Source organism: Heterocephalus glaber, unplaced genomic scaffold (genome assembly GCF_053883595.1).
Source record: "Heterocephalus glaber isolate CG9 unplaced genomic scaffold, H.glaber_assembly_v1.0 deba00000331, whole genome shotgun sequence".
In the NCBI taxonomy this organism is placed as follows: Eukaryota; Metazoa; Chordata; class Mammalia; order Rodentia; family Bathyergidae; genus Heterocephalus; species Heterocephalus glaber.
The window spans coordinates 11,269,476-11,296,229 of record NW_028258142.1 but is presented as its reverse complement, the minus strand read 5'-3'; the positions used below and the strand labels follow the sequence as shown (position 1 = coordinate 11,296,229).

Sequence of the window (26,754 nt, the reverse complement as noted above, 5' to 3'; positions counted from 1 at the left end):
AGATTTAGGGCCATGCTTTTTGTAAAACTATTTCCTTTATAAAGTAGCTAGCTTCAGGCATTTTATCATTATAGTGAAAAATGGACTAAAATACCTACATTGCATAAGTTATTATCTCCTGATTAATTTTGTTTTTATAACTTCTTATGTACTCTGAGCCATGTCCCTCTAAAATCCATAGGTTGTATTCCAATCCCTGAATTGAGATGTATTTGGGATAGAATCTTTAAAGTGCCAGTTAAGCTAAAATAAGTCAACTGGGGCATGCTCATTCAATACAACTGCTGTCCTCAGAAGGGAAGATTAGACACAGACATGTAGAGATGAAAGATCATGTGAGGACACAGTAAGACAACAGCCAATCTGCAGCTCAAAGAGAAAAACCTCATTCAAGAGAGAGGTGTCAGAAGAAACTAACCCTGATCACACCTTGATGTTGGACTTGTGGTCACCAGAACTTTGACAGAGTAAATGGCAGTTGTTTAAGGTACCCAGTCTGTGGCTTAAAAAACCTAAGATATAGATTTACATATTTCAATTATTTTTGTTCTTCAACAATTTCCTCATTTTAGAACGAATTCAGTCAAGTCTTTAGGAATTGAGTCGCAATTGGGTTTTGAAAATTGACATTTTCCTGTGCTATATCCTAACATGAGACATGTGTTTAAAGAGCATCGATGAGAAACTGTAGCAAAAATGGTAAGGGCAATGCTTCTGATTCCAAGAGATTTAGACCTGACTCCTGCACCACTATCTAGTTTGGCAAGTTGTTAAATACCACTAGACTGTACTTATATTTTCTCCACGTAAAATAAGAATTTGTGTATTAGCGTTCTCTAGCAAAACAGATCCAATAGGCTATATATATATATATATATATATATATATATATATATATATATATATATATGAGAGGAGATTTAGTATAGGAGTTGGCTCATGTTGTTATAGAGGTTCAGAAGTTTCACCATCTGCCATCTGCTGGAGGCTCAGAAAAGCCACTGGTTTAATTCATCTGAAGTGTGAAGGCCAGAGAACCAGGAACTCTGTCCAAGAACAGGAAAAGCCAGATGTCCCAGCTCAGAGAGAGAACTTGCCTTCCTTCTTTTTGTTCTATCCGGATGGACTGAATGATTCCTGCCTACGCTGGTAAGGGCAGATCTTATTTACCCTGTCTATTGACTCCGGTGCTGTTATTATACACAAACCCCAACACATACACAGAAATAATATTGTACCAGTTATCTAGGCATTCCTTAGCCCAGTTAAGTTGACACATAAGTTGTAAAGTTAATATGATGATTTTTTAAAATATTTCTAAAGTACTTGGATTGAGTCTACACAGAATATGCATTTAATGAGCTTATTATATAATATAATAATGAGTTATTATATTGTGGATTTTCCAAAACACTCTCAGTATTGACTGAAATTGGTGAGCATTATTCTCCATTGGCTCAACTGTACTTAAACCTGAGCCTCAAAACTCCCAACAAATGTATTCAAGATTATGAAGTTACAGACATCCTAGACTCTCCAAAGATATTTCAGAAGCACTTTTGGGGAGTACAGAGATCAAATGAAACCAAAATCTGATTTGAATTATAACTTGTAAGAACTGAGTAAAGTTCAAATACTGTTTGTAGACAACATTGGCAATGCACTCTGGCATTTCTACTTATATTTAATATATGGTAGGTTGTTGCTAAAATACATAGAACATCTCTGTGTTCTTTTCTACTTCTAGTTTGGTTTTACCTTATGTCTAGCCACATGGTTAGTATTCAAACGTTTCCTAAGACTGACTGGAAAGCCACATGGCCTCAGTTTGCTAGAGTAGAGCTATCAGAGCTCTCTGCACCCCAAGCCCTTCCTCATTCCATGTAGTCCTGAATCTACAGTCTGCTTCTTTTTCTGCTTGTGGGTAGAAGCTATTTTTTAAAGGAGGACAGTATTTCCTCTGACTAACCAGGCCCAATTGTTAATGCTTTGACTCCAGGCTGTTCCCTCCCTCATCAGAGAATTTCTTTGGTGTGTTTGTGGCCTGTGTTTTTATTTCATTTTGTTATTGAAAAGAACAACATCTTTTTATCTCCCCCAGATTTTAACAAATTAGTAAAACATGCAAATAATTACTTTTACCAGGCCCATTTCTTCTTTGAATTAATGACCTGACCGCAAGATTTATGCCTTGGGGCACTTTTGACTTCCTAGAAAAACAACTTCCCTTCGATTATATTTTGGGAACAAAATCGGTGAGAGTAGAAAAGCAGGTGCTGATCAGAAGGGAGTGCTCAGTGAGAACTCTGGGCTGCCAAAAGTACACTTCTTAATATCTCAGGAAAGAGAGGAGGTTCATGATGTTCTGTCTTCTCTGCGTTTTCTTCTCTGAATGATGGGAATCTGTGGCCTTGCATTCCAATTTGGTTGTTATTTTCTAGTGCATTTGCCTTTCTTGTAATTCATTACCAGTTTGAATCTTTTATTGACACAGTAAGGAAGGTCCCCTTTAAGTCTAGAGTGGCTCTGCCTTTCTTGCTGCACAGTCCTCTGAGTTCCCAGAATTATGGTGGGGGACTTTGTATAGTTTTGCTAAAATACAAATGTTTTTGATGTGCTCATGTTCAGTATGTGTCCTTCTTTATGGAATGCAACTGTTTCTGGAGAATGTATACATACATACCATGAGAAAAAGGTAATGGAGGTGGTATGAATGTCATTTCTCAAAGGGTTTTGGAAACAACCAGGTAAATATGGTATGTTTTTTTCCCCAGATTGTCAACATTACTGGAATATATGGTCCAAAACATTAATTCCTATTAAAAACAAACATGAATACACAATGGAATAGAAACAAAAATTCAAGAAGACTTTCAAAATAGACTAAGCTGATAGCAAGTTTATTGCCTTTAAATGGTGTAGCCTCAGATCACAGGAGCACTTATTCACCTTCTCTGTCTTGATGAACTACAGAAAAGTTTACAAAGCAGTTATCTAGAGTCCTTATGTGATAGGATGCACAGGTCTATTCTATCAAATTTTTAATTTAAACCACAAATTTGATTTCTGTTTTGCTTTGATCAACATTGCCTAAGGGTATAATTCAAATGAATGTTGAGAAAATGCTTAATTATTTCTCCTTTTTGTTCCCATATTGTTGTTGCCAAAATCAAACAGCATTTATAAAGCTTTAATATATTCAGTTCTAAGATGTATTATTTTGTGACAGCATTAAGGAGCATAATTTGTGAATAGCCTGCAAAGAAATGGTTGAAGTAAAAACAAAATCATAAATTTAATTTCCAATTAAAATAGAAATTATTCAGAGGGCAAGTATGGAAAGCAATGTTTTCCTTGAAAGAGAATAATATTCAAACTATATGTCAAACACTAATGGTGGATAAAGTATGGGGGTGAGCACTGAACAAAAAGAATGACAAGCATATGGACCAATTTAGTGTAGAAGGAAGAAAACTAACATTTATTGCATACCTACCATTCCAAGACTTTTCTTACATATTGTGTTTATTCTTCCAAACACTTCAGGGGATTGTATTCTTCCAAATCAGAAAATGAGGCTCAAAACAGATACTGCAGAAATAAGTGTGTTTCAAACTGCCGAGGCTGGGCCAGGAATGTACCTCAGCAGTACAGTGTCTGCCTGGCAAGCTTGAGACCCTGAGTTCAATTCCCCTCACCAAAAAAACAGAGAGGGAGGGAGGGAGAGAGAGAGAGAACGCCAAAGGCAATGTGAGACCTGCACACTGTAACAGGAAAGTTGTTTGTGATCGTTGAAACAGTGTGCATGATCTGGTAACAAACTCTTCTAAGCTCCATTGCCTTCTTCCTCTGATTCTGTGTAGCAGAAACTGTGTGAATTGTTTATTTGGTGTATATTGTTTGCTTTCCTTATCTGATTATCATTCCCAGGCCATCTAAAGAACTCCAGAATCAGACACCTGTCCTCCATAGGTGGTCTTCCCTGAAGAGATTTGGGCTGTTTTAGCAGATAATTGGTAAATACATGTGTGGCTTGTTTGTTATGCTTAAAGATCTAGGACTTCGTAAAAACTGTTCATAAGAAGAACTTCTGAACCCACAATTTTAGCCCCACTTTTCAGCCTACAAGTCAGGTGAATTGAGTGTTTCTAAGCATTGCTCTCTTTCACATATTTATAAAACTTTAGAAACAACAACATACAATGTACCACCACTCCCAGCAAAGAGGAGGTGAGCTGCACTGGTGCCAGCAGCACCCCCCTGCACACATTGAAATGAGAAGACATGTAAACAAGCCTCAAAAACAGACTTCCAGATCACCTAAAGAAACCCCAAAGGGAAATGAGATGGAACAATGATACTCAAACACCTGGACTCCTGAACTGGCAACAAAAGAGGATCTGGAAAAAATTAAATAATTACTCAGATAACACAAGAGATTGTGTCCATACTGCAAGACATGATTAATAAATCTAGAGAAGATACAGATAAAAAAAATAGAACTGAGAAACATGATGGAATCCCAACATAGGAAATGAATGGAATCCATAAAACAGATGAAAACAGATTTCCAGGAGATCAAAAACTCCATCGAAAGTCTAAACAGCAGAATGAGCCTATGTGAGGACATAATTTCAGATATAGAAGATAAGATTGTAATTAGTGAGCAGGGAAAGAAAAATTGCTTCAAAATTTTAAGGGAACATGAGAAATCAATCCAGCACCTGCTAGACAATGCAAAGAAAAACATAAGACAGATTGGAGTCACAAAGAAACAGGAGAGAGTACAGATGACATAAAATAAAAAAATGTTCACAGAAGTAATGGCAGAAAACTTCCCAACCAGGGGAGAAGAATTTGACATACAGATAAGTGAGGCATATAGGAATCCAAACAGCCTTGATCAAAAAAATCTACATGTAGGTATTAAATTGTTGATCCCAGAAACCCAACAGAAGAATAAAGTTCTACAAGCAGTTAGAGAAAAGATACAAGTCACATACAAAGGAAAACCCATCAGAATCATGGAAAACTTCTCAACACAAACACTCAAAGCAAGAGCTTGGAGTGATGTATTCCAACCCCTAAAGGAAAACAGCCTCCAACCCAGATTGATGTACCCGGCAAAACTGGCTTTCAAAATTGATGGAGAAATAAAATGCTATCATGACAAAGAGCAGCTTAGAAACTTCATGAGTACCAAACCAGCACTCCAAAAAATTTTAGACAATTCCCTAGGAACAGAGAATTAGGATCACAACCCCAGGAAGCAAAGCAGAATGAACCTATCGGGCATGGCAAGAAATTAAATGTAAAGGGTGAGAATCCAATAAAAAGAAAAAGTCATGGCAATGATAACTCAATACATACCAGTTATAACCATCAATGCTAATTGTCTCAATTCACAAATCAAAAGAAACTGGCAGAATGAGTCAAGAAGCAAAATCCAACAATTTGCTACATACAAGAAACACACTTATCAAAATAAAACTCGTAGACTGAAAGTTAAAGGGTGGAAAACAATACTACATGCAACGGGACCCCAAAAAAAAGCAGGAGTAGCTATTCTCTTTGCAGATCAAGTAGATTTCAAAGCAACACTGATTAAGAGAGACAAAGAAGGACACTACATCCTTCTAAAGGAAACAATCCAATAGGAAGAGATAACGATCATAAATAGCTATGCACCAAACACTAGTGCACCCAAATATATAAAGTAAATGCTAATGAACATGAAAAGTCATACATGCACTAATACAATAGTAGTGGGGTACTTCAATACCACATTCTCACAAATAGATATATCAACTAGACGAAAAATAAGTAATGAAATACTAGAACTCAATCAAACTCTTGAACAAATGAACTTAACAGATGTTCACAGAGTCTTCCACCCCACAAAATCAGAATACACAATCTTTTCAGCTGCGCATGGGTCAGTCTCCAAAATAGACCACATACTCACACATAGAACATGTTTCAGTAAGTGCAAAGGCATTAAAGTTATCCACTGTATATTATTACGCCATAGTGCAATTAAATTGGAGATCCATAGCAAAAGAACCCGAAAAGAATTTCATAGACACATGGAAATTGAACAACACACTTCTGAATAACCAATGGGTCACGGAGGAAATTAAAGAAGAAATCAGACAGTTCCTTCAATTAAATGACAAGGACAATGCAACATACCAGAATCTATGGCACACAATGAGAGCAGTCTTATGAGGGAAATTCATAGCAGTGAATACGCATGTTAGGAAAACAGAGCAAGCCCAATAAACCTGATGCTGAGCCTCAAGCTTCTGAAAAAGAAGAGCAGGACAAACCCAAAGTTCATACAACAGAGGAAATTATAAAGCTCAGAGGAGAAATCAATGCAATGGAGACTAAGAGAACAATACAATAAATTAATGAAGCCAAGAGATGGTTCTTTGAAAGAATAAACAAAATTGACAAACCCTTAGCCAACCTTGTCAGAAAAAGGAAAGGAAAGAAAAGGCCCAAATCCATGCAATTAGGAATGAAAAGGGTGAAATTACAACAGACCCAGAAGAAATCCAGAGGATCATCAATACCTACTTTAAGGACCTATAAGCCAATAAGATGGAAAACACAGGAAAAAATGGACAGATTCCTAGATACATATGAATTGCCAAAGTTGAATGAAGAAGACCTAAAAATTCTAAACAACCCAATATCAACCAATGAAATTGAAAATGTAATTAAAAGCTTACCAAGGAAAGCCCAGGTCCTGATGGCTTCACTGCTGAATTCTACAAGACATTAGGAGAGAAACAACTGTGACAACTGTTTAAACTCTTCAATGAAATTGAAAGGGAAGCAATACTCCCGAATTCATTACTGGAAGCAAGCATCACCTTGATCGCCAAAGCAGAGAAAGACCGAACCAAAAAAGAGAACTATAGGCCAATCTCACTAATGAACATAGATGCAAAACTCCTTAATAGGATACTGGGAAATAGAATGCAGAAGATCATCAAGAAGATTAGGGGACGGGGATTTAGCTCAGTTGTTCCTGTGTCTGCCTCACAAGCACAAGGATCCATGCTCTAGCCCCTGTACAAAAAAAAAAAAAAAAAGGACGATAATACACCCTGACCAAGTGGGATTCATTCCAGACATGCAGGGATGGTTCAACATATGCAAATCAATCAATGTAATACACTATATCAATAGAGCCAAGGACAAAAACCATATGATCATCTCAATAGAGGCAGAAAAAGCATTTGACAAAACTTAACATGCATTTATGATAAAAACTCTACAAAAAATTGGAATAGGCAGTCTCTACCTCAATCTGATAAAAGCAATCTATGGAAAACCAACAGCCAATATCATACTAAATGGTCAAAAACTGAAATCCTTCACACTAAAATCAGAAACAAGACAAGGATGTCCACTATCACCACTAGTGTTCAATATGGTTTTGGAAACAGCCATGGCAATTAGACAAGAGAAAGAAATAAATGAAAAAAGATAGGAAATGAAGAAGTCAAACTGTCATTATCTGCAGATGACATGATGCTCTATATAGAAGACCGCAAGAACGCCACCAAAAGCCTTCTAGACCTAATAAATTCAGTAGAGTAGCTGAGTACAAGGTCAACACGCAAAAATCAATAGCTTTCCTCTACACGAACAACAGACTCAGAGAGAAATAGGGCAGACAATTCCTTTCACAATAGCACTCAAACAACTGAAATACCTAAAAAACTGAATCGACCTGACAAAAGAAATCAGAGACCTCTTCTCTGAAAACTATAGCACTCTGAAAAGAGAGATGGAGGATGATATCAGAAAATCGAAAGGCATCCCTTGCTCCTGGATAGGAAGGATCAACATAGTGATCCATAGTGAAAATGGCCATACTTCCAAAATTGCTGTATAGATTCAATGCAATCCCAATTGAGATCCCAGCAGCATACTTCACAGACCTTGAGAAAACAATCCAAAAATTCATTTGGAACAAGAAGAGACCCAGAATAGCAAAAGCAATTCTAGGCAACAGAGACATGGCAAGGGGGTATCACAACCCCCAATCTGCAACTCTACTACAAAGCTACGGTGATAAAAGCAGCATGGTACTGGCAAAGAAACAGACGTGAGGACCAGTGGAACAGATTAGAAAATGCAGAACCAACTCGAGACACACTCAGCCACCTCATCTTTGACAAAGGAGAGAAACACCCTCACTGGAGGAAAGGTAGCCTCTTTAATAAATGCTGCTGGAGGGCCGGAGATTCAGCTCAGTGGTTCCGGCGCCTGCCTCGCAAGTGCAAGGTCCCGAGTTTGATCCCCGGTACCAAAAAAAAAAAAAAAAAAAAAAAAAAAAAAAAAAAACCCACATAAATGGGGCTGGAAAAATTGGGTTTCAACTTGCCAAAGATTAAAACCAGACCTATATCTCTCATCATGCACTTAACTAAAATCGAAATGGATTAAAGATCTAAATATTAAGACAGAAACGCTGAACGGCTGGAACAGAAGTTAGGTAGAGCTCTTGAAGATACTGGTATAGGAAAATACTTTATGAACAAAACCTCAGTTGACTGTGAACTAGCACAATCAACAAATGGGATCTCTTCCTACTAAAAAGCTTCTGCACAGCAAGAGAAACCACCAACAGTGTAAAGAGACAACCCACAATGTGGGGAAAATTTTTCACCTGCTGTTCCTCAAACAAAGGTCTACTATCTAGAGGCTATAAAGAACTTTAAAAAAATCAGACCTCCCAAATTTAAAGACCCAATTCAAAAATGAGCATCTGAAATGAACAGACATTTCTCAGACAAAGAAGTAGAAATAGCAAATAAACATATGAAAATATGTTCAACATCCCTGGTCATTCAAGAGACGCAAATGAAAACAGTGCTGAATTTCCACCTCACCCCAGAGAGAATGGCTGCTATCATGAATGCAACCAATAACAAATGCTGGCAGGGCTGTGGGGAAAGAGGAACCCTGCTACACTGCTTGTGGGAGTGTAGACTGATGCAACCACTGAAGAAATCATTATAGAGATACCTCAAAGAACTAGGACTGGAAGTCCCATTTCACCCAGCTATTCCCCTGCTAGATATCTTCCCCGAAGAATTAAAAGAATCACACCACAGTGATATATGTGTACCCATGTTCATAGCAGCACAGCTTGTGATAGCTAAAATTTGGAAACAGTCCAAATACCCATCACCTGGAGACTGGGTAAAGAAAACGTGGTTTTTAAAAAATAAAATGGAGTACTACTCAGCCATAAAAAAATGAAAAATTAGAGTCATTTATAGATAAATGGATGCACATTGAGGTGATATTCTTAAGTGAAATATTTATGCATGTGTAAATACTGAATAGTTTGTCTATTGTGAGAAACTGAAAGTCTAAATAAGGACTAAAAGGTGTAATAGATAATGTGAAATAGGAAGAAAAGTGGCAAAGGGGAAAGGAAAGTGGGGAATGGAATTAATATGAGAAAATGGAAAAATGGAAGCAAAGTCTTTGTAAATAGGGAGGGATGGAGGGGTTGAAGAGAGGGCAGGGGAATAGGGAAAACCTAAGAATCAAGAGAGATTACGTAAAGGTGCAAATTTTCAATGATGAATGTCATTATATTGTACACCTAAAAATGTACCAATAAAATATGATTTTAAAAAATAACAAGATAAAACCAAGGCCAGAAAAATGGTTAAATGTTAAATTTTCCAGCTGGTGTATAGCGATAAATACTAGTATTCTCACTTATAAGAAGTACGAATTATTATTAGTCAGAGGCAAGATATGAAGACAAAAATCATTAAAAGTTGTAAGTGCTTTTTCCCATATCAGATTAGCACATCAGAACTTTGTCATTTAAAATGTGGTTACTTTGGTTAACTATCGTCCTTGGGGATTGCCTGGTATTGTATCACTTTAGCAGTGTGACAGTAAATAGCATGGATCAACTCACCGATAGAATGTTCAAAAGAACCATATAAACTAAGTGCTTGTTTTATCACCCAGAATTAGCAGATAAGGATGTTCAGACTCTTACAAAGTAAATCATTCACAGTTGGCCACAAGTTAGTCATTAACAGAGAAAGCGTATGTACCTGTGTTGTACCCCCAAAGGTCCCATCTCTAACCTCCAGCCACTCCTCTAATCTCTCCTCACTCTCTTCAATTTGTCCTTAACCCCTGTCCTAGCCTTTCTCAAATGTCTCCCAAATATCACGCTTCATCAGTCCTCTAAGGCTCTAACTTCTCTGTTACCCGCTTACTTCTTAGCTTCATTTTTCTTTCCTAAATGTGTTACCAGCATGTTTCAGGAAAGAGAAGACACACTGAGTTGAGATTTCTAAGAGACTTTGAGAAAGGGACTATTTTGAAAGCTGTGGACAAATTTCATTGAGCCAATAAGAATTATGATAGATGCACAACACATTGGACACATGGCCATGCTCAGACCTAAGCACTCTAGAGAAGAAAGGAGGTTTTGTTACAGAGAGAGGAGCGGAAACTACAGGAGCTGAAGGAGCAGACAATTCTGGAAGTTCAGCAGGACCTGGCTGGCAGAGCCACCCCTGGGACTATGGCTAAAGAAAACATCCACTGCATTAGTTAGAGTTCCTGTCACTGGAACACAACAGCTGCCACCCACAACTTAGAGTAGGAGAGGCTTAATTTGGCTCACAGTTTGGAGGGTTTCAGTCCATATTTGCTTGGCTTCCAGGTAGGAACGTCATGATGAAGGGCAGGGTGGAGCAAAGCTTCTTAGTTTATGGTGGCTGGAAAGCAGAGCAGGGAAACTGACTGACAGATAAGGATGAAGGACCAGATATAGGCAACAATACCTCAATGACCATCAAGACACATCCAAAACTGTGCTTTGCTAAAGCCCTCAGTGGCTCCCAAGCCACACAAGTTGACAACAACTATATATTTAACCACTACATTCCACCGCTTGTCAACTTGACATCCATATACATTTCATTAAACCACTCTGCACCCCCAAATAAACACAAAAACTAGTTAATAATTTCACCTAAGATTTTACAACTATCCTGTATACAACTGAGAATATAATAATCCCCTCCCTAATGTCTCAACAGTTCCAGCAGTTTTCAAAAGTCAAAGTGTCTTCTGAGATTCAAGTCAAACATTCACCTGTGGACCTCTATGAAAAGCAAAAACAACTTATATAATCCCAGGGTACAATAGCACAGGACAAATATTCCCATTCCTAAAGTGAGGTATTGGACGATAAAAAGAATTGGAACAAAGCAAGATCAGAATATAAAATAGCAAATATTAAGTCTTGTATCTCCATATCTAGTATCAAAGGCACGTGGTGAGACATGAGTCCCAGAGGGCTTGGGCTAGTTCTGCTCATGGCCTGCAGCTTTCCTTGGGAAATATTCCACATCCCTATGATCTGATTTCCTGGGGTCTCCACTGCAGCTTTGGCTTCATTCCAGCAACTTCATGCACCGCTCCTATCAGGGATTACTTGCCAGGCCTCTACTGTCTGCATTTTTATCATCATTCTGGCCTTCTAAACTCTAACGAGAATTATCCGTCAGGCTCTGCTTACAGCATTCTAAGGATTTTCTAGACCAACCTTTCCAGTTTCCTCCTGAAAAGCTGTTCCAGAAGTTTCTAAGCCACATGGTCAAACATAGTCACAGAAACAATCCCACGTCTCTGCTACCAATTTTCTGTATTAGCCGCACATCGTAAACGTGGAGAGATTTAATTTAGCTCATAGTTACGGAGGTTTTTCAGTCCATGGGCTGGGTTTTCCCAAGGCAGAAACATCACGGTGGAGCAAAGCTGCTTAGTTCATGGTGGCCAGGAAGCAAAGCTGGGGAACACTGACAAAGAGGAAGAGGCCATGAACCATATACAGTGCCCAATGTCACGCCTCTTAAATTCAGCCATCACACCCTCTTTCTTCTCCCAAATCGCACATGATGAGTCTGTTATGATGTCCCCTGCTCAGACAAAAGAGAAATGAAAATTTAAAATGAATTTTACTCAACAAGTAGTATTTTGGTCTCACAATTTTTTTTTAACAGTTCAGTAGTTCTATGAGTTTTAATTATCCTACCATTATTCAAATCCTGTGAGTCTACTCCTTGAATCCCCAGCTTTCCACACTGCGATGATATTACTGAACATGTGACAATGAAACTGGCTTAAGCCTGTGACACTGCAAAGGACAGGACCAAGGAGGGAACTGACAAGATGTTCCATGTTTCTATGTTAACAGATTTTATTCTCTGGATTCCTCATCCTAGAAATCAGATAAAGTACAAATCAAGCTAAATACATTCCTTCCTTTGAGTATAACTTCTAAAAGTGCAGCACATAGTGGATCTATATTTCTTCTCTTCCTATGAAGTCCATGCATTAGTTACAAATATTCTCAAGTATGAAGAATAATTACTGGCTAAAAAAGGATGAGATAATTACAGGGAAGTTTTGCTGCAGCCTTAGCACATACGTCTCTCCATACATTGTTAACATTCTGACAAGTGTTCAGTAATCACTTCTGCTTCAGTTTGTGCTAGATGATTTCATCATAAGGATGCAACTTAGCAGCCACAAGCCTAGACAGAATTTTAGTAAATATATCTTATATGAGATTCATCTTTTAGGCCATCTAACCATCAAATTTAGCATATCTCAGAGACGGAAGAAACCAGTAGGATAAACCAGAGCCCCTAACTTTGTCAGTGTAAAAGGGTCCTCATAATAAGTAACAGCTTCTGGTTAGGACAAAATATAGTTTACTTGTTCACAGAGCTTTTAAGAAAGCATATAATTTGCATTTGTATGCTGAAAGTAGGACTAGAAACAGTAAGCAGCTAACAGGCTCGCCATCAAAAATTGTTTTGGGGAAAAGCTTTCATGCTTTTATTTCACAAGTTGCAGGACAGAAGTTTGAGATTCCTAGAAAATTTACTTAGTTCTCTGGGATCCAGAATTGCTGGAAAGATATATTTTCTGAAAATATTGATCAATGAATACAACATTTTTAACTCATAAATGACATCAAAGTCTTAAACCAGCTTCCTTGCAGCAAGCTAAGTACCAAGGACTTGAAGTCAGCTGCTGAGTTTTATTTTTTTAATATAGCCTCGTGCTCTTCTGAATCTGTTTCTTTATGGAGCTCTCCTCTCCTCCTTTCTAGGTCATGGGTTTGGTTCGTCAAAGATGTCTCGTGCACAAACGTTCCCCAGCTATGCCACGGAACAGAATGAAGAGGCGCAGCCTCCCTTGTCGAGGTCCAGCAGCTATGGCTTCAGCTACAGCTCCAGTCTCATCCAATGACACACAGAGACCACTGCTGACCAGAGAGACAGTCTGTCCTGGACCTGCCTGCAGGGTCACTGCACCCTCTGCCTCCTGGAAGACCAACTGCAGTACAAATTGACATGGGTTGGGTCTAGCCCCAATCCCATTGGAAGGTTAAAACCTGGAGTTCTACTTCCTTGATTCCGTAGCTAAATCCTTTATTTATTGAATTTCTATGGGGGAATCTATGTTTTACAATAATAGAATCCAAATCGTATAAACAGTCATTTTAATAAACAAAATTCTTTGGGTCTGACAGTAGCAGAAGCCTTGGTCCTGGGAGAAGTTGCCCCCCTGGGTGGTGACTGAGGGATAGGCACTGACCCCTGTGTTCTGTGCCCACTCCTGCCTCTAGCACAGGGTCTGTCCTTAGGCATCCTGCTGACCTACCGCAAGTTCTGTGGTTTTTTCAGTTTTGACAGGGTCAAATCCAGAAAGCTTTGCAAATGGCATCTTAACCCTCCATATAAATAAATCCAGTGACAATGAAGGGAATATGAAGTTAGAACACTCTGTTAATCAGGGTCTAGTAGCTCTACTGTCGTGTGTGTGTGTGTGTGTGTGTAGACAAATATAGATACGGATATTGCTGTATCCATCTATATATTATAACTATATGTACATATATATATATATGTGCTGAGGGTGACAGGATATGCTCACTTAAATAGTTGAAAACTGTAATTTGTTTGCATTAAAATTAAGATTATGTTGAATAGCTATTTTTAAAATAGTGCTGTTTTTAAAAAGAAAAAAGGCTTCTTATTAGCAAAAGTATTTATGTAGTCCAGTCTGCTCCTGTGAAAAGTCTGAGCAAAAACATGAGAAGGGGAATGTTTTGGAAGCAAGGGCCTACCTGTCCTACCTGTCATGCTGTCATGCTGTGTGTTGTCTGGTTAGTGTTGCCATGCTATTGACAGTGTTTCTCTCCTGAGCTACATGAGGATCTGGTGTGGTCACTGATTAGCTTTCAATTAACCTGGGGGAAAAGAGACTCCAAATGAGAAACTTAAAAGAAAAGAAAATACACACACATTTTAAAAGAACTCGGGTATTTTTCAGTAAGAGAAGAAAAATCAGGCACGGAATAGTAGCTCTCAGCATTTAAAATTTCATAGGTACTGTTCCCAGGGGCCATTAGGTATTTGTAACTTACTGTGTAACCAGAACTCACTGGGCTTTATTTTCTCTTGTGCTGGGCATGGCTTGTCTGAGATTATAAGTGGAAAAGGATCAAATATAACTACTTTTAGCCCTGACACTATTGACAAACCTACACCGTTAAAGGGAAGTAGTGATTTCCTCATGAACAGAGGAAGTCTGGCTAATTCCAGTCAACATAGATATGTGTGTCCCTAATTTTAAAAGTAAAAAAAAAAAAATGATTCTGCCTGGAACATATGACACAGTGTGCCTAATATTGGTATCTCTCAACTACTCCAGCGTGGGTTTAAAGGATAGTGAGCCTGATTTTTTTTCTTAATAGCAAAATTTTTATACCATCAAAATTGAAGGGTACCTATTTTGCTCATCTGTTAAGATCGTTTTCATCCCTATTCACAGCCTGAGAGTAGGTTGACAATTCATTTAAGTGAATTACTACTGAATAAAAATGGTTCTGCATCCCTTTTTGATAAATGTGCACTTACAACTACCTAGACTCTCCGAATCACTCAGCTAGATATGAAAACCCCATCAAGCTGCTAATCATAAGAGTTAATGCGGCTGCAAAAAATAATTGCCCTAAGCCTTCAGGGATAAAAAGGAAATTACCCAAACTCTCTATGCTGTGAATTTTGCTGACACAGCAGAGGAGCAGATAACTGGTTCCTTTTTGAGGATAAAGCCTTCCCTGGGAATCCCTGCTTTCAGGGTTGACACCTCTGAATTTCGTTAGTGTGTGGCATTTGCTTTGGAAATGCTATTACTCAAATATACCAGAGCAACTCCCAGCTGAGACCATTTGAGCACAGTTCCTAGTGCAGCCAATTCAGAGCGAGCCTCTCGCTGCCTCACTCAGTTGAGCTGTTGCTTAGATACCAGAAGTTTCTATAAGGGACTTATGGGGAAAGGCCCTCAGGGGTCCTGGTTCATGTCTCAGCTTTATTAATGTGCCAGAAGCACAGACAGCAGGTCCAGGGGGATTCTGCTAATTACACGAGTCTGCTCTTGTGTCTCTTTGGTGGGAGACAAGTATCTGCATGAATCACTTCCAGAACACCAGTGGGTTCTGATCTTCCCTGGTGCGCTAACTGAGAAGGCATAACCTTGAGCCAGTTTACTCTGAAAATAGTGTCACAGAAAAGGTGTGTGAGAAATTTACTTCCCAAGGCTTTAACCCAATCTCATCCTAGTGAGAATGATGCTATACAATATATCGTGGTATAGTTTTGGAGTTTTATTCTATTTATTCTAGCATCCTCCTTCAAGTATACATTCGGTTGAGTCCAAACTGCAAAGAGAACAGATAGAATTTATAGTAACTTCATACACTTGACAAAAGGCAGTGTTCACTGTAATAAAAATGACAAGCAAATAGAACTACAAAACCCAAAGACAGAAACTTACTTGTACCAGTCCCTTGGAACTTCATAAAAATCAGTTCCACTGCAACGACTAAAATAGCTGTGGGCATATGTTCAGCTCACCTGAGCTTATAGGTTCTTGACTGAAGATGCCTCTATACTTTGCAAGTCCTTTCTCCCTCCAGAGATGTACATACAGACAATTTAAATTTAAACATACAGACAATTTTTTCATGGTGAGGGAGGGATTACTATGAACCAAAGACATCTTTTGGCTCCTGAAAATGACTCAACTGGGGTTTCACCCAGATTAGAATATGTAAATAAAGATAGTAACCATTTATACATCAGTTTGGAAGAGATCCATGATCAAGGAACCTCATATTCATAATAAATTCTCTTCTGACAGCAGAGAAATCCCGGAGGCACACCTATTTCATAGAAAGATTGTATGAGGGTATTTATTTTTCATAGCCTCAATTGTTTCTTTTGATAATCTTAATTAATGTGCATAACCAAGATATGACATTAAATTTAAAGTGCAGAAAAGTACACAGTGAACTTGACTCAGTGGTTCACTATTCTGGTGGAGGGTGGGGGATAAGACAAATCCTTCACTTACTTATTGGACAAACAACAGGCACTCAGAGATAATTTATTTAGGCAGACTGCAAATATTTCTGAGCCGATAGGCTCCAGCCACTGCCAAAATTTGAATTTTATAAAAAAATAAATATATTTGCGTACATATTAGGGAAGATGCTGTTCGATAGAGCATGTGAACTAAACTTCACCTCTGTCACCAACTAGTCATCACAGCACTAGTCCTACTCTTCTTCTATGTCTTCATTAGCCAATTATGTTTGAAAACTGTTCATCACCTATAAAATGATTGCCCATTAATATCTTCTATCCAACACAGAAACAGTGGCTTGACAAATACCTTTACACTGTTAGTAGTAGTTTCTACAGATCCAATTTATTGCATGTGGAATCTTTATAGTAGATATTAGAAATATATCATAAAGACTGATGTCTACTCATTATTTGGCTACTATCTCAAATAACAGCAAAAAAAGCATGAGTACAGTACTCCCTTGACTATTGGAAACATTTAATGTACTAAAGTCAACCATTAGTGCTACATGAAAAGAAGCCAAGGAAATTGTATTATTATAAAAATTGTAGTGCAGTTCCATTATAACACAGCAAAATAAATGGAAAACATACATACATTAGGGCTGAACTTTAGATGTGTAACACTTTAAGTTTTACAAAAAAGTTACTCTAATAACTGACAGAAGTGAAAAATACATATTCTCCAATTCTATTAACATGTCTGTCAATATCTTATATTTCCAATTACATTATCAATAACTGATTATGTACTCCCAGAACACTTCTGTCTCAAAATAGATAAAAATTTACCCCAGGCATGCATTAATAGTTATAACAACAGGTGCTATGTCCCACATACTCATATCTAGCCTATGAAATTTATGGAGTGTGTATTTGTAGGCTATGAAATTTATAGGATGTAATTTCCCATAAAAGGAGTAGAGAGGGATGGTGACTAGTCAGGAGGATAATTTAGGTAAAATGATAAAGAATCCATTGAAATGTCAAAAGCAACACTTAGACCCTACTTTCCTAACACTCTAACCCAGTTCAATGTCAGGCACACTTGGCCTTATTTACCTGCTGTATCATTTCTTAACGTGACCAGAGAAACACACATTACCAACAAATATGCTTTTTTCCATTCTGTGAAAAGAATTTAACACAGAAGAATGTGCAACAAAGTCCCCATACTAAAATGTATCTTCAGTAATATGAGAACCATTTTTTTTATGGCCAACTTCATTTTAGTGTTATCATGAATATATATTATCATGACACACATATATATGGAACTGGCTAGGGGCTAAATATGTGAGAAAAGGTCAACAATCACATGTGTGGATTCCCTGTGAACATACTAGAAAGATTACCTTTTTCTTTGTGGAACTACCAGAGATCCATACTTTCTTAAGAATGTGAACTTTATTTTGACAATTGTTCCAACAGAGGAAGCATAGCTTATAGATTGTCATAGAAGTATGAAATGCTGGGCACATTTTCTACACAGGCAAAATGCTAGCCAGCTCTAAAATCAATCTTAGAAGTCATAGAGAATAAAGGTTTCACTTTGCTTTCCTCAGGAAAAAATTGAAACCCATGGATGCTGTAATTTTTTAAAGGCAAAGAAATGGCCAGGAATGGTTTCTCCTAATTCCAGGGCCCATGTCTAGGAATGTTTCCTTGGCTCCAGCTCGCCTTCCAGTTAGACTTAGAGCAAATTGAGAAATGCCGCATGGCCTCATGATAAATACACTCTTGTACATTTCCCGTATTTTTGAAATGCTGTTTTCCTTCTTGGATTCATTCTCAACCATATCCATCCAAAGGTTTTCTGAGATATTTAATGAGATTCGTTGTAGGTCATGAATGACTGGTATAAACTTTGTTTTTCTTAAATTGTCATTCAATTATTGGTTTATTTAAAATTCAGACTTATTTATCATAAGATAATAGTAAAAAATTTAGTAGTTGTATATATTTTGTGGTCCTGTTAATCCCTCATATTATAATCATGATCATTATTTTGGAATCTTTATCTCTCCATAGCACTTTATGATGTCATTATTCATGTTATTTTCCCACAATTTTGTTGGATAATTGATACTATTACAGCTACATTTTTTTCGTGTGAACTTTAGTTTCCAACTTCAGCAGAAATTTCAGAAACGATTTGTTTTACATTAAAATAATGTATGCCTCAATTTTTTCTTTATAGGCAATTATTTACATTTATTGAAGTTTAGTTAATAAATAATCTAAAAGAATTAAATAACATAAAACCCACAATTTATTTGCAATTTTCAGACACATTTCCCTGATTTCAACATCTTGTAAACATTTAATGGAGATGGAAAGTACATTTATAATAGAAATGTTCCTTCTAATAATTCCGTTAAACTAATACACTTTTAACATGTCTTCTATACCTACTTCCCTAGCTTTTATTCAATATAATGTCAGTTGAGAGCATAAATAGGTTTAAAGATTTTAATCATTATTTTGAGCCAATTCTACTAGTTAGTGCAATTAACTTTCTCAATTTGTTTCCTGCTTGTTGGATGCTTTTAGACTGAGTGCATGAAATCAGTCCTTTCTCTAGACACAGAGTTATGCAGAGAGGGGGAGCCAGGTACATGCCCTAACTCTGGTGGTGCTGAGACCCACAGTTGCTTATTATCAGGTCTATGAAACTTAAAATTCCAAATTCAGGTGACAACTGAGAATGAGATATGATTTAGTGTTTTAGAAGTCACTGCAAGATTACTCTTAAAGAAAACATCTTGAGGGGGTTTTATGATGGTTTTGGATCATTGACTATTTGACTGAGGGACTGGAAGGCAGCAAAATGAAGAACAAACTGCTAACAGTACCTTGATATTCAGTATCAATCCAAAATTAACATAATGAAAAAATGATTTATCAACTTCAGATGCACAAATCTTCTATAGTGCAAGCAGTAATATTTACTTTTGTCAATATAAATTAATAAATGCATATCAGTGGATGAAGTAGAGGAAATGGGGTGCAAATTATCACAATGGAGTATGATTCTTTCCAGTTATAAGACATTCTATTATTTTATAGTAATCAGTGTATGAATGACATTAACAAATCAATCGGTTCTCTGATATCTTTATTACAGATGACAAGAGACCTCCCAGGATCTGCAGTGGTTCCCTTGCCCCTACCCACTGCACACTGTTTCTGTTTCTCTGTTTGCTCTCTCTCTCTCTCTCTCTCTGTCTCACACACACACACAAACACTTAACTTTTGACCCACTCTATCTTCAACTGAAGTTACCATTTTTCTTTTCCAGATCTACACAGAATAACCCCATCTTGCAAAATCTTTATCCCTATAAATCTCTAAAATATATTAAATTATATATCTTCGCTTTCTGTAACTCTTCATTTAATTAATATACATTCTTTGTGAAGTCTTATACGTACATTATAAAGGAATGTCATTTGTAGTTCACTAAATATAATGTTTATTATCATTTTGATAAAAGTAACTTTGGACTTTAAGCTGGTATTAAATAAAACACCCATTATATATTTGCTTCTGTTGGAAAATATATGATCTAACATACATTGTTAGCCATAATCTATTCCAGATTAATAATAATCTTGGGACATCTGTATTTAAATGCGAGTTGAAACATTTTCTTGGAATGTAATGCAAGGAATAGCTGTCCCTGGAACTTAAATGTGAATTTCTGCCAGAACTGAAAATATTATAATAATGAGGCAATAATCAAATTAGGAAATTCGATTAATTTAAAATCTGTGTGATTTTTTTCCCCTTGGTAAAAAGGCCTGAAAAATATAGTTGGATACTGGTCTGAATTTATAATTTTATATATGTGTGTGTATATATATCAATCCCTAAAAATTAAACCTAATCTATTGGTGTCTTATAATATCAAGAAATTTACAGATGATATTGATACAGGAAAGATAATTTATAGTTGTGTAATATTAACATTTACTTCACCACCTAAAAAGTAAAACAGTTCAAAATACTACTTTACTTGACAAGTTTGCATGGTTGAAATCATGAACAAATAAACTCGTGGTTTTACCCATGAGTGATTGAATATTGCTAATATTAAAAGATTTCCTTACATTTTTGTTGTCATGTGATGAAATATAACTATGTAATTAAACAGAATTCTGACAATCATATTCTGCTAACCTTTAAAATGTTACTTATTCCTTTACTTTTTAGCTTGTTATTTTCAAAATAAAGTGAAAGAAAGGCCTTTATTAAATGCAAAGTTACTGAGAATTTATTATGCATTAGTGTTTTCCTAACCCTATCGTATAATAGAATTTAAGTCTATTAGTTTGACTCTGGCTTGGTAGAATGAGGGAATAATCATATTGAAAATGGCATTAAAGTTCAACACATTTATTTTCTAGTGGAAAGATATCAGTAATATAAGTGGCTTGCACAGTGTGATACAACTAGATAATGGCTTTCTTCCAGAAGTCTGCTCACTTCTTAATAACAAAAGAAAATGATTGAAAATGAATATTTGGTAGACAAGAATAAACGTCAAAATTGAAATCATGCAATTATAACTATGATGAAGTTATATAATAATGATGTCTATCATTAATTTAAATTTCATGATATAGCACTCTTTTTCACTTGGCTTAAGACCTGTTTAGAAATATCTGTACAGCGTCTGTTTCTCTGACCTAGTTGTTAAATACTACCTGCCCTGTTTTGGTCAGTTGAATAAATCAGTTTGTTACAAAATTTCTTTTCTTTGTAGAGATTCATGCCTTCAAAGTAAATGTGAACTTCTCTAGTATCAGAAAAACCAAAATGAATTCGGAACCTTGGATCAAGCAGTCAGTGGTGTTAAAGGGTCCTTCTAAGGGTAGGTCCAGACAAACCGATTAACTTGACAGTAGTAAAAAGTTTATGAGAACTTTCAATTCCATGAAGCCGGTACTTGTTTGTAAAATGCTTGGGAGAAGCAATGATAATGAACACATCCATTCTTCCTAAATGCCAAATTAAATAAAGTTTATTCTGAATATGAAGTTTTATGTCAGTTGCATAACAAATTGGTGCTGTTAACTTGATGGATTTTCTTTCTCTTTTTGTCGCTACTAAATCTTGGGGATTTGGAGATTCTATTTGCCGGGCGAAATGTCTTAACGAAGAGTGTAGAGATTTATGTAAGCTTTGAGCTGACATCAAAGAAGAGTTTTAATAAATACATGTCGCAGGGCACAGCTTAAAATCAGTCAGTTTGCTATTTTTTGCAATGTTCAAGAAACCAGCTATCTCTATTTTTAAATTAGTTGAGGAATATGTTAGGCAAATTTTTCTAATTTTGGTATCTACATGGTGAATTATTAAAATAAGTGTCAGACCAAGAACTGAAGAGACTATCTAAACATTCGTGAAAACATAAATTATCCTAATATGCAGGTATTTGAGGATATCAGGCTACTGCCTGAAATGTGATCTTAAACACCAGTCATTAAATATTTATTGAGTTATTGCTACCTCCAGAACATGAATAAATGACGTGCAATATCTCTTGGTCTGTGTTCTTTCATCCTTTTAATTCGTTTTGATATGTGTCGATACTAGGAGGTAGTTCTAGCAGCAAAGGGGCAACACAAGTTTCTATCTAAAATTAAGGGAGGAAGGCAGGAGAGCTCATCCTCACTAGCTTCCTAAATTCCTTTCTCAAAACTGTCACTGAATTTTTCCTCCTCCTCCTCCTCTTTCTCCTCTTCCTTCTCCACTTCCCCTTCCTTTTCCTCCTCTTCCCCTTCTCTTTCTCCTTCATCTCCCTGAATAGACTACATTGTTAATCAAAGAAAATGATTAGCATAGTCCTTTTTAAACCCAAATCATCCAAATCACCCAAATGTCTTTTTAAAAAAATTGTTTCTCTTTGACACAGATTTTCATGTAAGACAAATATGTGCATGGATAGTACCACCCATCGATTTCAATGTAAGTGTGAATCACATATCTATTTTAAACACTAAATACTCTTCTGAAAACTAGTAAACCTTAGTTATAAGGTAGTCAAAGTGGAAAGTGCTATTTCAAAATTCAATTTACAAGGCCTTAATTGAATCTTCTAATAGCTAAAACACAACAGTGATAACTGAATAGTGAAAAAGGACGGCATTCTAAATTAAACATTGCATGAGCCACTGAGAGATTTGACTGGGAAATGTAGCTGAAATGGAATTGTCCTAAGTTTAGAATTTGTAAGTGGGATGACTAGGTGTTAAATGGAAAAGTATGCCCACTGCTATTTTTAATAAATGCACAACTTAGACTAATTTGGAGTAACATTCCATGTCTCAAGAAAATCAATATTGCACTGCAGAGTACAACATGAACAAAATGTAATTCCATCCCTCCTATGACATTGTATGGCCAAATAGCCTTGATCAAAAAAATCTACATGTAGGTATTAAATTGTTGATCCCAGAAACCCAACAGAAGAATAAAGTTCTACAAGCAGTTAGAGAAAAGATACAAGTCACATACAAAGGAAAACCCATCAGAATCATGGAAAACTTCTCAACACAAACACTCAAAGCAAGAGCTTGGAGTGATGTATTCCAACCCCTAAAGGAAAACAGCCTCCAACCCAGATTGATGTACCCGGCAAAACTGGCTTTCAAAATTGATGGAGAAATAAAATGCTATCATGACAAAGAGCAGCTTAGAAACTTCATGAGTACCAAACCAGCACTCCAAAAAATTTTAGACAATTCCCTAGGAACAGAGAATTAGGATCACAACCCCAGGAAGCAAAGCAGAATGAACCTATCGGGCATGGCAAGAAATTAAATGTAAAGGGTGAGAATCCAATAAAAAGAAAAAGTCATGGCAATGATAACTCAATACATACCAGTTATAACCATCAATGCTAATTGTCTCAATTCACAAATCAAAAGAAACTGGCAGAATGAGTCAAGAAGCAAAATCCAACAATTTGCTACATACAAGAAACACACTTATCAAAATAAAACTCGTAGACTGAAAGTTAAAGGGTGGAAAACAATACTACATGCAACGGGACCCCAAAAAAAAGCAGGAGTAGCTATTCTCTTTGCAGATCAAGTAGATTTCAAAGCAACACTGATTAAGAGAGACAAAGAAGGACACTACATCCTTCTAAAGGAAACAATCCAATAGGAAGAGATAACGATCATAAATAGCTATGCACCAAACACTAGTGCACCCAAATATATAAAGTAAATGCTAATGAACATGAAAAGTCATACATGCACTAATACAATAGTAGTGGGGTACTTCAATACCACATTCTCACAAATAGATATATCAACTAGACGAAAAATAAGTAATGAAATACTAGAACTCAATCAAACTCTTGAACAAATGAACTTAACAGATGTTCACAGAGTCTTCCACCCCACAAAATCAGAATACACAATCTTTTCAGCTGCGCATGGGTCAGTCTCCAAAATAGACCACATACTCACACATAGAACATGTTTCAGTAAGTGCAAAGGCATTAAAGTTATCCACTGTATATTATTACGCCATAGTGCAATTAAATTGGAGATCCATAGCAAAAGAACCCGAAAAGAATTTCATAGACACATGGAAATTGAACAACACACTTCTGAATAACCAATGGGTCACGGAGGAAATTAAAGAAGAAATCAGACAGTTCCTTCAATTAAATGACAAGGACAATGCAACATACCAGAATCTATGGCACACAATGAGAGCAGTCTTATGAGGGAAATGCATAGCAGTGAATACGCATGTTAGGAAAACAGAGCAAGCCCAATAAACCTGATGCTGAGCCTCAAGCTTCTGAAAAAGAAGAGCAGGACAAACCCAAAGTTCATACAACAGAGGAAATTATAAAGATCAGAGGAGAAATCAATGCAATGGAGACTAAGAGAACAACACAATAAATTAATGAAGCCAAGAGATGGTTCTTTGAAAGAATAAACAAAATTGACAAACCCTTAGCCAACCTTGTCAGAAAAAGGAAAGGAAAGAAAAGGCCCAAATCCATGCAATTAGGAATGAAAAGGGTGAAATTACAACAGACCCAGAAGAAATCCAGAGGATCATCAATACCTACTTTAAGGACCTATAAGCCAATAAGATGGAAAACACAGGAAAAAATGGACAGATTCCTAGATACATATGAATTGCCAAAGTTGAATGAAGAAGACCTAAAAATTCTAAACAACCCAGTATCAACCAATGAAATTGAAAATGTAATTAAAAGCTTACCAAGAAAAGCCCAGGTCCTGATGGCTTCACTGCTGAATTCTACAAGACATTTAGAGAGAAACAACTGTGACAACTGTTTAAACTCTTCAATGAAATTGAAAGGGACGCAATACTCCCGAATTCATTACTGGAAGCAAGCATCACCTTGATCGCCAAAGCAGAGAAAGACCGAACCAAAAAAGAGAACTATAGGCCAATCTCACTAATGAACATAGATGCAAAACTCCTTAATAGGATACTGGGAAATAGAATGCAGAAGATCATCAAGAAGATTAGGGGACGGGGATTTAGCTCAGTTGTTCCTGTGTCTGCCTCACAAGCACAAGGATCCATGCTCTAGCCCCTGTACAAAAAAAAAAAAAAAAAGGACGATAATACACCCTGACCAAGTGGGATTCATTCCAGACATGCAGGGATGGTTCAACATATGCAAATCAATCAATGTAATACACTATATCAATAGAGCCAAGGACAAAAACCATATGATCATCTCAATAGAGGCAGAAAAAGCATTTGACAAAACTTAACATGCATTTATGATAAAAACTCTACAAAAAATTGGAATAGGCAGTCTCTACCTCAATCTGATAAAAGCAATCTATGGAAAACCAACAGCCAATATCATACTAAATGGTCAAAAACTGAAATCCTTCACACTAAAATCAGAAACAAGACAAGGATGTCCACTATCACCACTAGTGTTCAATATGGTTTTGGAAACAGCCATGGCAATTAGACAAGAGAAAGAAATAAATGAAAAAAGATAGGAAATGAAGAAGTCAAACTGTCATTATCTGCAGATGACATGATGCTCTATATAGAAGACCGCAAGAACGCCACCAAAAGCCTTCTAGACCTAATAAATTCAGTAGAGTAGCTGAGTACAAGGTCAACACGCAAAAATCAATAGCTTTCCTCTACACGAACAACAGACTCAGAGAGAAATAGGGCAGACAATTCCTTTCACAATAGCACTCAAACAACTGAAATACCTAAAAAACTGAATCGACCTGACAAAAGAAATCAGAGACCTCTTCTCTGAAAACTATAGCACGCTGAAAAGAGAGATGGAGGATGATATCAGAAAATCGAAAGGCATCCCTTGCTCCTGGATAGGAAGGATCAACATAGTGATCCATAGTGAAAATGGCCATACTTCCAAAATTGCTGTATAGATTCAATGCAATCCCAATTGAGATCCCAGCAGCATACTTCACAGACCTTGAGAAAACAATCCAAAAATTCATTTGGAACAAGAAGAGACCCAGAATAGCAAAAGCAATTCTAGGCAACAGAGACATGGCAAGGGGGTATCACAACCCCCAATCTGCAACTCTACTACAAAGCTACGGTGATAAAAGCAGCATGGTACTGGCAAAGAAACAGACGTGAGGACCAGTGGAACAGATTAGAAAATGCAGAACCAACTCGAGACACACTCAGCCACCTCATCTTTGACAAAGGAGAGAAACACCCTCACTGGAGGAAAGGTAGCCTCTTTAATAAATGCTGCTGGAGGGCCGGAGATTCAGCTCAGTGGTTCCGGCGCCTGCCTCGCAAGTGCAAGGTCCCGAGTTTGATCCCCGGTACCAAAAAAAAAAAAAAAAAAAAAAAAAAAAAAAAAAAAAACCCACATAAATGGGGCTGGAAAAATTGGGTTTCAACTTGCCAAAGATTAAAACCAGACCTATATCTCTCATCATGCACTTAACTAAAATCGAAATGGATTAAAGATCTAAATATTAAGACAGAAACGCTGAACGGCTGGAACAGAAGTTAGGTAGAGCTCTTGAAGATACTGGTATAGGAAAATACTTTATGAACAAAACCTCAGTTGACTGTGAACTAGCACAATCAACAAATGGGATCTCTTCCTACTAAAAAGCTTCTGCACAGCAAGAGAAACCACCAACAGTGTAAAGAGACAACCCACAATGTGGGGAAAATTTTTCACCTGCTGTTCCTCAAACAAAGGTCTACTAT

General features: G+C 36.9%; 1 protein-coding gene across 2 annotated transcripts in view; it reads left to right on the top strand.

The window, feature by feature from the left end:
* Dok6 (docking protein 6) overlaps positions 1-26,461 on the top strand; it is a 500,909-nt gene extending 474,448 nt beyond the window's left edge. For both annotated transcript variants that reach the window (XM_087191445.1, XM_087191446.1), the window contains one exon: positions 13,190-26,461. In XM_087191445.1, coding sequence (XP_087047571.1) covers positions 13,190-13,329 — 140 coding nt within the window. In that variant the 3' untranslated portion in view covers positions 13,330-26,461. The remainder of the gene's footprint in view (positions 1-13,189) is intronic.
* The last annotated feature ends 293 nt before the right edge of the window (positions 26,462-26,754 follow it).